Genomic DNA, 14,180 nt, shown 5'->3' on the forward strand with positions numbered 1-14,180 from the left:
GTAAATTCTTATCAGTTGTACAGTCAACTTGATACAGACCACAGACACCAGAAGTTTCGATTTGATTAACATAAACATGCTTCGGTAGATCTGTGGTAAGAAACTCCGTAGATTTAATATTCAAAGTACTGCAGTCTCCCAAGCGCTTGTAGTAACAAGATTTGTCGTCGAAAGCCATTGAGTAAAAACATTCAATCCGATACCAGATGCATTCACCGGATGATTCCTTTTTGAAGATGAATTGATAACTGGAAGGGTTCAAGTAGTTTGCGACCCGGGTTTGGAAGAAGTTTAAGTACTCAGCAGTCGTGGGGCATGTGCTTGAAAAGTTTACTGTCTGGGACATTTCTTTGCTTGTTCCGGAAGTAACGTTATTTTTAGTTGAATGCGATGATGATTTATAATAATTGTAAGAATTATAATTTTCTGAAGTGTATCCGGTTGCTATTGGGTTTGAAGCTCGGGGTACTTGGACATCACTAGCAGTTTTTTCAATTTTCATACCAGGTATTTCTGGCCAAAATTCAAATATCACGTTGCTCTTTCTTCTTAAATTTGCTACTTGCGTTGGTGTTGCCTGTAAATAAATAATTTTTTTTTTAATTTCACCATAAGTTGAATGAAAAAAATTTTTTTTTTATTATTTAAAGGATTTTCTTATTTTACTGATGATATTTACCTCGATAAGTGGAAAACTTATTAAAACAAGACTCAAGATGAAGTTCATTGTGAAAATTTTAAACCACGTGGTGACTCCGGATTTAATTTTAAACTTCTGATTTTAAAGAAACACGTGCCCGCGCTCACAGTAACTGGAGTTTTAAAATTGAAAATTAAGTTGTGTGGAGTCTGAGCCCTCAAGAGACCTCAAGTACCCCCTACTCCAAAATTTCACGAGAAAATGACAACGTAGTAATGTAAGAAAGAGCAGTAATTTAAAATAGTTTTAAAACTCATTAGCTAGGGTCGATATGAGGATTCATACCATAATGAAGAGAAAAAATCGAACTAATTTCTTAGTCATTTAGGACTTTAGTGAAAATTTCATTTAGTAAATGAGTGACTGTCAAAGTAAATTGAGTTTTTAAATATTATTTAAATATTAAGGGGTAACGGTAACCGATTTTCAATGCAGTTTTATTCACGGACCAACACTGGAAACCTAAAATCGAGTCTTTGGCGTTTTTTAAAACCTTAGCAAAGAGCCAGAAATTTCGTATTTTAAAAAATTTTAATTTGTCTCCGAGAAAAATTGTTTTAAAATTATCATTTACTCTGCGAGTGCAACAAAGACAGTCCTGTTTATTTTTCTGAGTGTGAGAAAGAGGTCCGGTAGCGTATTTCCTTAAATTCTTCCAGACTTTAATCGATGGTAAGTAATTGCGTATTTTATTATTTTATTTTAAATATAAAATTATTATTTCAATAAAACAATTATTAAATACAATCGTCAAAAGTTCATAAATATACATAAATATATACAAATTATTTTAAATTCCGAGACATAGTTTACTTTCATAAGTATATTTTTCATAAAGAATCATGTCCGTGGGATTTGGAATAAAACCGCCATTCTAAAAAAAAAAGAAAATTTTATTATCAAAAATAAAAATAAAAAAAAAAAAATTACCTTTCCTCTTTGTACATATTGTTCATAAATACTGACACTAGTGTCGTCAACTTTCGGCAGCTTGAAATAATCCACTTGTTTTTTACTAAAATTAACAACATCCGGAAACGTCGCTTGCTGCACCATTTTAGATTTTTGAATACTGGTTGAATGATCTTTAAACCCCGCGGCATTACGTCCAATCATAACAAACCTCTTATACAGAACCAAGTCACTGCGTCTCGGGTTTTCCAACTCCACTCCATAGACTTCTTTCATCGTAGGAAAAAGCGCCTCGAAACTGACAGAACTGACACTGACATCATTAGCATCCCTGGCAGACAAATCGCTTCTCTGGTGACGTACGACCACAAGATCGTCGTCCTCGTCATCAGAACTGGTGTCAACACTGGAACTGGCACTCGAGGCCGTGCTGCTCGTGCTGCTCTGCCCAGTCATTGACGGATTTTTTATGTTACCATTGCGCTTGTTACCCGTCTCCTCTCTCCTCCTACCAGGCCTCACTCGGACCGCGAAGGGACTGAAGTTTGTCGTGAAATGCGGCATGAAATCTCTTATCGAGTGGCTTATTTGGTAGGCGTACATCTCCGAAAGCGGTACCAGTTCATACGGACGATGATAATCGGAATAAACGTCAATCATTTCTTCCTGCGTGTTGTCAACTTGGACCATTTCCCAGCAAGTCTTCTCGATGTCGTCATACGCGTACGGCAAACACCTGATCGTATTGTTGTCCCACCACTGGGTCAATGATTTAGCGCCCCGTCGGTCATCAGACCGCCTCAAAACCGGGGTGTGATGCAAATAATAATCAGTCAATAATTCCCACAACGGCGCGCGACCTTCTTCCGGAGTAAACAGACCCAGAAATAAATTTATCGTGTGTTGTTTCTCTTGATCGCTGAATGTGTTGCTGTAATATCGACTCAGTGTCTGCATAATATCATTGCCCTGACTAGTCCAGGGTGCGGTTTTACGGTAAGTTTTTATACGATGGACCAATTGTGAACCGCCGTACTGCAGCGCCAAAGTGTCACCATGATCTTCATATAATTCCTCCAACATTCTCACGCAGTCAGAATCAAATTCAAGTTTTGCTGAGTCCAAGACACCCAAGGCACATAATTGATAGCCTAGTGCGCATTTACCGATAGCGAATTGCGCTGTGTTCGTACGATCAAGACAATCGACGCAGTTCGTACGTATTATCCCTGTTTGTAAGGTGCCGCGTTTTATAAACGACTCTGTTATTTTATCATAAACTGGTTGGTCCTCATTATTGTCATCATGACAGTGAGATTTTCTAGTCAAAGGCAAAGAATTGTCGATAAATAATTTTTTCTGACTGTAGTAGGGTACTTGTGATTGAAAAATACCCGTTTTTATCACAGCATTGTTGGCAATATTTGCTAGCCGACTCATAACTTTGGCTTCCTTGCCTTTATTCATACGCGCCATGTCAAAACTTACGTACTGCAGCTGATTTTCAGGTGATAAAAATTGATTTAAATATCTGACTGCTGATGTTAATTCGTCACTTAATGTACTCTCGTGTTTTTTCTTCTCGCGTTTTTTAACCAGACTTAAAATAATAGTAGGAGTACCATAGCGTTTTAGTAATTTATTGAAATGAGCACCGGCTATTTCATAAAACGGATCTGCTAAATCGCAAGAAATCGTTGGCTTGGGTACCATTTTGCTGATATCTTGACTCCAGTTACCTGGAACTGACCCTCGCATTTGAACAAATGAAGTAAAACGTCCGCTATAAAGTGAACTTACCGCTGAATCGTAAACTATTTGCTCTGTTTCAACCTCATTTGCAACATCGCCTGACGAATTCGCGCCTCGTTTTAAAAACCGCGTGCCCGCGTATTTGTTACTGCGACGGGCAATCAGCGTTATGTAGATCGATTTACCAAAAATACAGACGTTAGACTGACCAATGAACCCGTGGGTTACGTAGAGGATCCAGTCACGATGCAGGTCACGCTCTACTGCACTTAGCAAATAATTATTCCAGACAAATCTGCGGTTCGGATTACTGCGCACTCCGTAATCAATTATTTTTCTGTCATTGTTTTTAAATGTCGACTGCGTCCACATATTTATGAATTTATCGTCATCTTCGTCAGTGTTTTTATTATCTGGATTTTCAGTTTTTTTGTGCTGATTACCATCACCATTTAAATTGTTATTATTATTATTATTATTATTGAAAATATGTTTTGGCGGCGCTAAATTATTCTGCAGAGTATGAGTCAGATCGTAGGAGTAACTGAAGTAGAAATTACTGCTCAGATCTATGCTCTGAAACATTCTTACATAACGTTGCTCGTCAGGATGAAAAACGCGGACTGTGTCATTGGGAATGTAAATCATCGATGTGTCTTCTATTTTATAAATCGTATGGTGACCAATCACTGCAACTCTGCGACGTTTTGTCACGAGAATAATGTAGTAGCCTTCTAAAAATCTTACGAAACCTAAACAATTTAATAAATTATATATTAATTTGTATGATACTGAAGTTAGCAGACGTCTAATAATTTTTGGATTTTTTTTTAGACGATAGAAGATAAAAAAAAAATATTTGAAAAAATTGCACCTGTAGTTTTTAAAATTTTCTACATGTGCATATTTTTATTTTATTTTTTTACAATTGATTTATTGAAATACGAAAATCCAAAATATTTAAATTGTCTGCTAACTTTAGGATCATTAATTTGTTATTTATTTTAAATCGAGTACATGATACACAGCCTTCATTACAAAGAAAATTTTCTTTTCCAATTTATGATGCAAAAAATTTCTTAGGGGAAATAAAAATTTTATTGGGGTGAGTAATTATTTTTTGCGCTAAAAAATCTTTTTTTTTTTGTAGTCATTTAAGTCTGCGGTTTTTTTTTCCGATTAATTAATTTATGAATTTTTATTGGTGGAAATTTGGGTGTCATGTACCCGTGATTATTTAAATGAATACCTTATTGGTTAGTAATTAATAAAATAAATAAATGTATGACTTTTTTAGTGGTATTAAAAAAAATATATAATGGCTTTGTATGGAATGAATAGAAAAAGTTAAGGCCATTCTTAGACAGTGCCCCCACTTTTTAAAATTTTCAATGACTGTCATAAGTATTAAAGTTTTATTAATTAAAAAAAAAAAATTGAAGCTTTAATTGATAAAAGAACAATTTTGCTGAGTTATAGAATTTAAAAAAAATTATTTACAGTTGTCATCAATTAGGAGTCAAACGAAATTTGGCAAGTAAATTTTAGCCCACGAAATTTGACGTCGAATTTATTTTCTAAATGTCGTTTAACTGCTAATTGACATCAACTGTAAGTAATTTTTTAAAATCTACATCCCTGCGAAGTAGATGATACTGAAATTAGCAGACGTCTGATAATTTTTGGACTTTTATATAAACGGTAAAATTAAAAAAAAAATAATTTAAAAAATTGCACTTGTAGTCTTTTAAATTTTCTATATGTGCATATTTTTAGTTTTTTTTTCTTCAAATTTAATTGTTCAAAAAAAAATCCAAAATTTTTTAATTGTCTGCTATCTTATGATACTTGAATTAGCTGATGTCTGATAATTTTTGGATTTTTGAAAAAAAGATAAACTATGAAAAAAAAAATATTTAAAGAAATTCCTCTTGTAGTCTTTTAAATTTTCTACATGTGCATATTTTTAGTTTTTTTTTTTCTTCAAATTTAATTGTTAAAAAAAAAATCAAAAAATTTTTAATTGTCAGATATCTTATGATACTTAAATTAGCTGATGTCCGATAATTTTTAGATTTTTAAAAAAACGATAAATTATAAAAAAAAAATATTAAAAAAAATTGTACTCGTAGTTTTTTAAATTTTCTACATGTGCATATTTTTAGTTTTTTTTTACTTAAAATTCAATTGTTAAAAAAAAAATCCAAAAATTTTTAATTGTCTGCTATCTTATGATACTTAAATTAGCTGATGTCTGATAATTTTTGGATTTTTAAAAAATCGATAAATTATGAAAAAAAAAAATATTTAAAAAAATTCCACTTGTAGTCTTGTAAATTTTCTACATGTGCATATTTTTAGTTTTTTTTTTTCTTCAAATTTAATTGTTCAAAAAAAATCCCAAATTTTTAATTGCCTGCTAACTTTACAATTGTCCTCTTTTCAATTAAAGCTTCACTCCTTTTAATTAATTAATTAATTAAATTTAAATACAGTTATGACAGTTCAAGGTAATTGATTATTTTAAAAACGTGTGAGGTATTGACAGAATTACCTTAAAATAATAAATGAAAGCTACAAAGCCTTACCAAGAATACCAAAAGCAGATATTAAACGAGGAAATAAATCCTTGTTCCACGTTGATTTCCATTTAAAATTTGTTTTAGTTGGTTTATGACAATTTAAATTATACTGTTGTTTTTTATCTACCATGCAACATTTTTATTTATCAACAAAAATAATTATTTTTTATTTTAAATAAATTTTATTATCATTAGACGTTAAAAAATAAATTAAATTTACGGCTACCATGCAATTCAAATTTAAAAATATATTATTTGTTTACCAACGATTCCAAAAGCTGATACAATTCTTGCTACACCACTGGCTTTGTTTCTCTGGCCAATTAATTTACTATTACTGTTACTGTTACTACTGCGATTACCGATATCGATCATTGTGACTAGATCGGCTATTTCGTCGTGTGTATATTCCATTTTATCATCAACGACTACCAATTCTCTTGGTTCCATTCTGTCTATTTTTAAAACTCGGAATCGTGTTAAATTATTATTTGAACCCATTAAATAAAATCTCTATAAAATAAAAATTAATTATAAATAAATATATGAATAATTTATCAAATTTATATTAATAATCACAAACTTACAGATTTAGTTTCGTAGAGCGCAATTTTTTGAATTGATGAAATCATTGGATGGAAAATAATATTCGGTTCATTGGATTCCATTCTTATAAATTTTAGGTTATAATTAATTATATATTTTTATATTTATTATTGATATTGATAAATTATAGATAGATATATGTGTAGGTTATTTGTTTGATTGTATCACAGTATATAAATTAATATATAATTGATAGTTGATAGAAAAAATATAAACACGAGAAAAATTTGACAGATGACAGCTGGTGGCTGTAAATTTTTTTAAAACTTTTATTGTTTTTTATATTGACAGAGATGATATGATGGCAAATTATTTTACTTACTGATGGCAATGTCGTAGATCTGTTTGAAATTTGAAATTTTGAATTTACTGGGTTTTGAAAAAAAATATACTGGATGTCTGGTGAATGCGAAAGTATTAGATGAGTGTGAATGTAGCAGACATCAGATAAATTCCAAATTGTAAATAAATAGAGTAAATAATTAATAAAATTAAATTTTAAAAAATGCGCATTCAAAAAATTTTCAAATTAATAAACGCATTTTTTATAAATATTATTTTTTAATGATCTAGAAGTTAGCAGACATTTTAAAATTTTTGAATTTTTGTTTTTCAATAAATCAATTGCAAAAAAATAATATAAAAATATGCACATGTAGAAAATTAAAAAAACTACAGGTGCAATTTTTTAAAATATTTTTTTTTTTAATGTTTTATCTTCTAAAAAAAAATCAAAAAATTATTAGACGTCTGCTAACTTCAGTATCATATTTTTTAATGATCCAGAAGTTAGCAGACAATCAACAATTTTTGGATTTTTTTTTCACCAAATCAATTGCGAAAAAAAAAAAAAACTTAAAAAATGCACATGTAGAAAATAAAAAAATCTACAAGTGCAATTTTTCAAAATATTTTTTTTTTTATAATTTATTATTTTTTTTAAATTCCAAAAATTATTTGACGTTTGCTAACTTCAGTATCATTATTTTTTATGAGTGTGAATGTAGCAGACATGACAAATTTAAAATGCGCATTTAAAAAATTTTGAAATTTATAAGTGCATTTTTTTAATTATTTACTCCATTTATTTATAATTTGAAATTTGTCTGATGGCTGCTACATTCACACTCATAGTATCAGAAGTATCAGATACAAGAAAAATTTTGAATTACAAATAAATAAATGAAACAATTAAAAATATAAATATTGAAAAAATGCACATACTGATTTTAAAATTCTGTAAATGTGGATTTTTATATTTGTATTGGATTTTTGTTTTATTATGTACCTGAAGATCGGAACGTTTTTCGCAGAACGAAAATAAGAAAAAAGAAATGAGAAGTAAAAAATCTACTGTACCTAGATTTCGAAAATGTTTCGCACGTTACCCGAAAATTACAGGCCACCCCCAACTACCTCTTAAGTCGTCATTAGACACGAATTTCATGAATTATTATCATTTTCGTCGCGAGAAAAACGTTCCGATCTTCATGTACATGTTTTATTCGCTTAATTCAAAATTCAAAAAATTGACAATTGTCAGCTACCTTCACCCTCATAAATTTCTGTAGTAAAAATTTGAATAATTAATGAGGACAAATTCTAATTTTGTATAGAAAATATTATTTGAAGTGATACCGAATGCAGACGTGAAATAATTTCTGAGTTTTTATCGTATTTTTAAAAAATCCTCGTATGCATTCAAATTTTGAGTGCGAATGTGGCTGACGGCAATTTTTAAAATTTTATAATAAATGAATAAAATGTAATTAGAGTAAAAATGAAAAAATGTGTATTTAGACAAATGAAAAATCCATGCGCGCATTTTTTTAAACTTCATTATTTTTAAAAATTTATTTATTTATTCAAAATTTATAAACTATCTCACATCTGCTACATTCACTGTCATCGAAATTTATCATGATAAAGGATTCGAATAAGAAGTATTGATAAATTTTATATTTAGGATGTTGAATATTCGACTGGAAAAGGAGTAGAGTAGAGATGTGATGAAGATCAGAGACGTGATGATGATGATGATGACCTTTGGTGGTGATTTATGGATTTCATATTCTGTATTAAATTTAAAGTCTTAAAGAATAAAATAAAGAAATTTTTTTGTACCAGGAACTACCAGTTGGCGTGCTACGACCCAGTCCCAACCTCTGCCATGTACAGATCATCACCATTATAGTTTTATTGATTTACTTTAAAAAATATCTATACATCATTTTACTCTGCTAGTCTTTAATGATACTAAAGTTAGCCGACGTCTCATAATTTTTGAATTTTTTTTAAGCGAGAAATTATGAAAAAAAAAATTTCAACAAATTGCACTTATAGTCTTTTAAATTTTCTACATGTGCATTTTTTTAGTTTTTTTTTTTTTCAAATTTAATTGTTAAAAAAAATCCAAAAATTTTTAATTGTCTGCTAACTTCAGGATCGTAGTTTTTAAAATGTATTTTTTTTATGATTCGAACTAAAATATTTGATCCATTAAAATTAATTGAGATTTTAATAAACAATAAAATTAATTTCTTTATCAGACGATAATTCTGACGTTTTGAATAAATTTGATAATTAAATGGATTGAATAAAATTAATTGCTGAGGACGTGATCTTTATTTTTTTGTTAAGAGATTGAGAGTAATTACAGTAATTGAATTGATGTTTGCTAGTCAACAGAAATTTTTACATCAAATTGAGTGAAATGGCAGGGAAAAAAAATCGGCATTTTTTTATGTCTACTATGAAGCTTCTACGCTTCCTTTTTTGGGCAATTGCCAAGTACTTTTGTGGTTTGAAGAGCCATTCGACATATCAATAATGAGATAGATGACTAGTGTCTATGCTTACCATATATTACAATAATATATATCAGGAAATCGGATGAAATAAATTTAGCTGATAGTAATTTTGTGATTTATTAGTCTGAAAAAATGATTCTGAAGTTAGCCGGCGTCTAATAATTTTTTGATGCTTTTTAAAACGATAAATTATAAAAAAAAAAAACATTTGAAAAAATTGCACCTGTAGTTTTTAAAATTTTCTACATGTGCATATTTTTAGTTTTTTTTTTTTTTGGTAATCGAGTTGTTAAAAAAAATCCAAAAATTTTTAATTCTAATCATGGCTAATTCCACGATCCTGAAGTTGACAGACAATTGAAAATTTTTGAATTTTTTTTTGAACACTTAAACTTGAAGAAAAAAAAAAACTAAAAAAATGCACATGTAGAGAATTTAAAAAACTACGAGCGCAATTTTTTTAAATATTTTTTTTTTCATAATTTATCGTTTTTTAAAAAATCTAAAAATTATTAGATGTCGGCTGAATTCTAAATGATACTGAAGTTTGCCGACGTCTAATAATTTTTGAATTTTTTTTTGAACCCTTAAATTTGAATAAAAAAAAAAACTAAAAAAATGCACATGTAGAAAATTTAAAAAACTACGAGTGCAATTTTTTTTAATATTTTTTTTTCATAATTTATCGTTTTTTTAAAAAATCCAAAAATCATTAGACGTCGGCTGAATTCTAAACGATACTGAAGTTTGTCGACGTCTAATAATTTTTGAATTTTTTTTTGAACCCTTAAATTTGAATAAAAAAAAAAACTAAAAAAATGCACATATAGAAAATTAAAAAACTACAAGTGCAATTTTTTTAAATATTTTTTTTTTCATAATTTATCGTATTTTAAAAAATCCAAAAATTATTAGACGTCGGCTGAATTCTAAATGATACTGAAGTTTGCCGACATCTAATAATTTTTGAATTTTTTTAAAAACGATAAATTAAAAAAAAAAAATTGCACCTGTAGCTTTTTAAATTCTCTACATGTGCATATTTTTTTTTTTTTTTTTTTTTAAATTAAATTGTTGGAAAAAAAGATTCAAAAATTCTTTATTGTCTGCTAACTTCAGAATCGTATCATTAAATTTCCTTGAATCTTTGAAATATTTATTAGTAATCATACTTTTGCTTATTAAATATTTTGAACTACATGTTCATTTTACGCGGTGTAGATCTAGGGCAATTGAAATCTTGTATTAAGTGAGAGGATTAAAATTTTTTTTATAAAAATTTTTTAGATAAATATTTAAAATAAAATAATTCTGTTTCCTGTAGCACATCAGCGCACAGAGGGATTTTAAAAACCGAGGGTGTAGTATTGATTAAGGGAACAAGAGGGATCGTCGTCTACGCGGACTGGTCCGTACTCCCTCTCACTCATTTCATCCTACTCTTCCTCGTCGCGGTATTTCTGTGCACGCGCACATCTCGCGAAACGAGATGTACTAAACATATATAGATATAAATTTAACCATTGAATAGATTCTGAATTGTGGATGTAGCAAACCAAAGTACCAGTACAAAGTAAAGAGGGTGGTCGTCTAAACTCCAGCTTCGACTCCGAGTTTGAGTCCGAGGGCGACCATCAAAAGACCCAGTACTCACTGCCGCAGTTTATGTTTACGTAAATCCGCATTATAATTTTTTTTATTTTATTAATTATAATTTTTCTTGTAAAAAAAAATTCAAATTTTTTTCATTTTAAATTCAAAAATTTTTTCTCGCGGTTAAACACGTGACCGGTTTTATAAAATACAATTGTGGTTAAAAAAAAGTTGAATAACTTTTTTTGGTATTGAATTTAAAATTTGAAATAAAAGTGTGGGAAAATTTAAAATTAAATCATGTATGTATTTATATTTACAATGTATATATTTGTAGTTTAAATTTATGTAGTAGTCAGTGAAAGAGTAGAGAGTAAAAGAGATGTAAGATGTAAGCCGACAAGAAATACGTGAGAGTAAGTAGAGAGTAGTAAGATTGTAAGTTGTAATGCAGGAGTAAGAGCATGAGGTTCTCGTATATCATTGGTATTGGTTTGTATATATTTGTATATTTATGTGTATATTTGACATGTGTAATATATATATATATTGGATGGTTGTTTGTAGTGTGTATAGGATGGGCGGCTGATGAAGAAGCAGTCACGGAGACGGAGACATGAGTTGGTAGTTGGGAGTAGTTGGGTATTGAGAGTAGTCGGGAGCTCTTTAGTTAGAGTCATATTGCTGTTAAGTCAGCATACAAGTGGTGGACAAGCGTTCGCACAAGTCCGGTTTCATTTTTTCAAGTCGCGTGTACTGTATTTATTTATTTATTTATTTGTTTTTTGTTAATTTGAATTTTGTGGAAATTTTTGAGCACGTGGTCAAAATAATTTTTTTTAAACAAAAAAAAATTATTTTGTAATTTATTTTGTTTGTTTTATCAAAATGGATAATAAACATGAAGGTAAGAAAGTTTTGTTTACATTTCGGCTTTTTTGGGGTGGGAAATTTTTTTTTTTATAAATAAGACACTGACGTTTAATAATTTATGATACTGAAGTTAGCCGACGTCTAATACTTTTTGGTTTCTTTTTTAAACGATAAATTATGAAAAAAAAATATTCAAAAAAATTACACGTATAGTTTTTGAAATTTTCTGCATGTGGTTTTTTTTTTTTGTAATTTATTTGTTGAAAAAAAAAATCAAAAAATTTTAAATTGTCTGCTAACTTCCGGATCATAATAATTTTTGAATTTTTTTAAAAAGGATAAATTGTTTAAAAAAATATTTGAAAAATTGCGCCGTTTTTTAAATTTTCTACGTCTTTTAAGATTTTTTTGTAATTTGTTGGAAAAAAATATGAGAAAATTTTTTTTATCTATCATAAATGATCCTGAAGTTAGCAGACATCTAATTATTTTTGAATTTTATTTGAGGCGGTAAATTTGAAAAGAAAAAAATTTGAAAAAATTGCACCTGTAGTTTTTAAAATTTTCTACATGTGCATATTTTTAGTTTTTTGTAATTGATTTGTTGAAAAAAAAATCCAAAAATTTTGAATTGTCTGCTAACTTCAGGATCATGATCATTTATAAATTGTGTAAAAAAATTCGTCTTATTTTTTTTTGTGTAAAATAAAAATTTAAATTTTTAGATAAATTATTTGAATTTAAAAATTTAATTTTTGAATAAAAATATTGAAGAAGAGAAAAAAAATTTTGGGAATTATTTTTGGTGGAAGAAAATAATTCCGTGTATAGAATTTCTTTTTTTTTTTGTGTGGAGATTCGAAGAATACGAGGCATGCAAAGCTTTCATTTATTAACCGCGAAAGACATTCCCTCTTCCGTAATAAAACAAAAGCTTACGAAAATCAAACATCATTATTTCCTGTCTATATTCATCTGAGTTATGAATATTTCTATATAATTTTTGGAGTTTGTCGAACCTGAAAAAATGGACGGACGTTTTTTGTATAAAAGAAAAAAAAATAATATTGAAATTAGCCGATTAATAATTTTTTGATTTTTTTTTAAGCAATAAATTATGAAAAAAAAAATATTCAAAAAAATTGCACTTGTAGTCTTTTAAATTTTCTACATGTGCATATTTTTATTTTTTTTTTTCTTTAAATTTAATTGTTCAAAAAAAAATCAAAAAATTTTTAATTGTCTGCTAACTTGAGGATCGTAAAAAAAATGGACGCCTGATAACAGCGGAAAATTTATGATACTGAAGTCAGCAGATGTCTAATAATTTTTTAATTTTTTTTAGACGATAAATAATAAAAAAAAAAATATTTGAAAAAATTGCACCCATAGTTTTTTAAATTTTCTACATGTGGGTTTTTTTAGTTTTTGTAATTTCTTTGGTGAAAAAAAAAATCTGAAAATTACTAATTGTCTGCTAACTTCAGGATCATGAAAATTTAATTTATTTCTCACTAATAATGATTGTTAAAATCATCTGATGTTAACATTAAATATAATATATAAACTAAAATACCTTAGATACTTCTTAGAGTGTCAATAATCAAAGCTTTTAATTTATTAAATTCAAAATTTCATACACATAAAAGATTATCTCGATAACTTTACAAGTAAATAATGAAAGCCGTCAACTGATTTTTTAAAAACAAATTCACTGTTCGAAAAAATTTCAAAAATGTTAAAGTATTTTTCCTGATCCCGTATACATATTTTCAAATATTTTTTTTTTACTATAACTCGTCGTTTTTAAATAAATTAAAAATTATTAGACGTCAGCCAACTTCAATATTATTAAAGTTATGAGTGTGAATGTAGCTTGATACTGAAGTTAGCCGGAGTCTTATAGTTTTTGGATTTTTTAAAAACGATAAATTAAAAAAAAAATAATATTAAAAAAAATTTCACTTGTAGTTTTTTAAATTTTCTACATGTGCATTTTTTCAGTTTTTTTTTCGTTTTAAATTGAATTGTTGAAAAATAAATCCGAAAATTGTGAACCGTCTGCTCAAGATCACGAATGTCAGACATCAGACAAATTTAAAATTATTAATAAACAGAGTAAATGATTAATAAAATACAATTTTTAAAAAATGCGCATTTAAATAATTTTGAAATTGATGAGTGCACTTTTTGTAAATATGATTTTTTAAATTATTTACTATATATATTTATAATTTTAAATTTGTCTGATGTCTACTACATTTGCACTCATATTAAAGTTAGCAGACAATTCAAAATTTTCGGATTTTTGTTTCAACAAATCAATTACAAAAAAATAAAAACTAAAAATAT

General features: G+C 28.2%; 1 protein-coding gene across 2 annotated transcripts; it reads right to left on the reverse strand.

Annotated features, from left to right (window-relative positions):
- Positions 1–1,436: 1,436 nt before the first annotated feature.
- LOC130677443 (polyphosphoinositide phosphatase) lies at positions 1,437–6,800 on the reverse strand. 2 transcript variants are annotated; one of them, XM_057484205.1, is made up of 5 exons: positions 6,534–6,800; positions 6,210–6,459; positions 5,953–6,069; positions 1,631–4,116; positions 1,437–1,574 (listed from the first exon to the last, which is right to left on the reverse strand). In XM_057484205.1, exons 1-5 carry the CDS (start codon positions 6,612–6,614, stop codon positions 1,491–1,493), a joined length of 3,018 nt encoding a protein of 1,005 aa, XP_057340188.1. In that variant the 5' UTR covers positions 6,615–6,800; the 3' UTR covers positions 1,437–1,490. The 2 variants fall into 2 exon arrangements, with proteins under 2 accessions (XP_057340188.1, XP_057340189.1); XM_057484206.1 differs by lacking the exon at positions 5,953–6,069.
- Positions 6,801–14,180: the final 7,380 nt, after the last annotated feature.

This window comes from Microplitis mediator, chromosome 11, assembly GCF_029852145.1.
Source record: "Microplitis mediator isolate UGA2020A chromosome 11, iyMicMedi2.1, whole genome shotgun sequence".
NCBI classification, from domain to species: domain Eukaryota; kingdom Metazoa; phylum Arthropoda; class Insecta; order Hymenoptera; family Braconidae; genus Microplitis; species Microplitis mediator.

Excerpts from the sequence above, each read along its gene's own strand:
- LOC130677443 (XM_057484205.1), bottom strand. The coding sequence starts at position 6,614 with ATGGAATCCAATGAACCGAATATTATTTTCCATCCAATGATTTCATCA. Across the intron at positions 4,117-5,952 it reads ATCTGCTTTTGGTATTCTTG|GTTTCGTAAGATTTTTAGAA; the intron begins GTAAGGCTTTGT and ends TAAATTGTTTAG. Across the intron at positions 1,575-1,630 it reads AATATGTACAAAGAGGAAAG|AATGGCGGTTTTATTCCAAA; the intron begins GTAATTTTTTTT and ends TTTTTTTTTTAG.